Source organism: Babylonia areolata, chromosome 12 (assembly GCF_041734735.1).
Source record: "Babylonia areolata isolate BAREFJ2019XMU chromosome 12, ASM4173473v1, whole genome shotgun sequence".
Classification (NCBI taxonomy): domain Eukaryota; kingdom Metazoa; phylum Mollusca; class Gastropoda; order Neogastropoda; family Buccinidae; genus Babylonia; species Babylonia areolata.
Genome location: NC_134887.1, coordinates 7,794,034 through 7,795,840, shown reverse-complemented (window position 1 = coordinate 7,795,840; position 1,807 = coordinate 7,794,034). Strand labels below are relative to the sequence as shown.

General features: G+C 40.9%; 1 protein-coding gene across 1 annotated transcript in view; it reads right to left on the bottom strand.

Moving 5' to 3' along the window:
* Positions 1-733, bottom strand: part of LOC143288270 (uncharacterized) — a 25,671-nt gene extending 24,938 nt beyond the window's left edge. Inside the window, exon 1 of the mRNA XM_076596618.1 lies at positions 730-733. Coding sequence (XP_076452733.1) covers positions 730-733 — 4 coding nt within the window. The remainder of the gene's footprint in view (positions 1-729) is intronic.
* Positions 734-1,807: the final 1,074 nt, after the last annotated feature.

The following is a 1,807-nucleotide window of genomic DNA, read 5'->3' as shown; positions in this document are numbered from 1 at the left end:
AGATGTAGGGTCTGTTGGCAGTGCATCAAAGATGGTCGCAGGACAGCAAATGGACGAGGGGTAGAAACATCAGATATGTGTTCTTTCTGCCAGGTACCTTTCTGTTTCCACAGGAATGACTGTTTCCGTGATTACCATGGACAGAATTCGGCTCAACATTAGGACAAGCTAGCTTGTTTTTTTGTTGTTTTTGTTTTTGTTTGTGTGTGTGTGTGTGTGTGTGTGTGTGTGTGTGTGTGTGTGCTTACCTGTAGTTTTGGTGACTCTGTGACACTTAGCACTGACACTCTACTCACTATCCTTACTGTACAGCTATACATTGTGTGCATATATAAACGGATCTGTACAAAGTGCTTAGAACAGTGACATAAGAGCAACATAGAACTGTGCTTGAAATTATCTCCAGTAACTCTTTAGTTGTGACAACCGACACTAGTTGCGTGACATTCTTTAGATTACCTGTGGGGACTGTACTGGCAGACAAGAGGCAGATCATCTCAGGTAGGCTGTAGCTTCGTTTCACAACACTAACGTGCATGTGCATGGGATAACTGCATGTTGGTGTGCTGTATTATAATAGTCATCATTGCATGTGGACATATTTGGTAACATTTTGTGACAGAGACACACAGAATCTCGCTCACATGACAGAACAAAGCCACATACCTGCCGAATTTCATGACTCTAGAGGTTTATTCTTGGTTGTGGTGAAGCGTGAACCATACATACCCATTTTGAGGCTAAACTCACCAAAAGAATCTGAAATCTAGGGGAGTTTGGCCTCAGAGAATCTGAATACAAGAGGGTTAAATCTCAGAGAATCTGAATACAAGAGGGTTAAATCTATTCCATTTGTGTCTGCCTATGTTAAACTGATTTAAAGCATGTAATTTTTCCGTGATGATCTTCCTTAAACCGACCTTTTCAGGTGACTTAATCAAAATTGTAAATTCATCTTAGATAATCAACACTTCATTTTAAACTCATTATAAAATTGGTGTTGAGCTTTTTGTTTTGCGACCAATCCAATGTAAATCAGTTCAGCAATCATTTAGAAATCTATAACTGAACACCTAACAACAAACACAGATTATTGAAATATTCAGTCCAGCAGACGCAATTTGCTCACAGCCTGTGAGTGCAATCACTGCAGTTTACGTAACTTGCATAAACAGCGACAGAGTGGTGATCACTGGTCAATTTTCACCAGGCTGAGCCTGCCTACAGCTATAGCCTGCTCTCTCTTGTGCTAGTATAAGTTTATCATGCTGTTTGACAGATGACTGCCTTCGGATATGTGATGTTTTAGACTGTTTCTGATTAGGCACTTGTTTCCTCAGTCACAGAATGATGCTGGACATTAAAGGGTTTCTGTTTGACTGGAGGTGCTATCTGCTTTTCCTAAATAATCTGCAGGTAGATTTGATTCTTTTCAAACGTCACTGTCAGTTTATTTGACTGTTCCAGAATGTTCTAGTTCTAGAGAGATCTGTGTACGGGTGTGTGTGTATATATATATATATATATCTTTGTATATATGTGTGGGGGTTGGGGGTGGGAGATATGGGCGTATATGTGTGTGCTTGTACAAGTAAGTGTTCATCTCTGTGAGTGTGTGTTTGCGTGCGTGTGTGTGTGTGTGTGTGTGTGTGTGTGCCGTGGAAGCTGCGATACGTAGGCTAGAAATGAGTGTGTGGAGGAGGGGGTTGGAGGAGGTGCAAGGTAATGTGTGTGTGTGTGTGTGTGTGTGTGTTGGAGCTCATGTACGTTTATATGTATTTGACTGTACTTTCATATCTGTGAAACT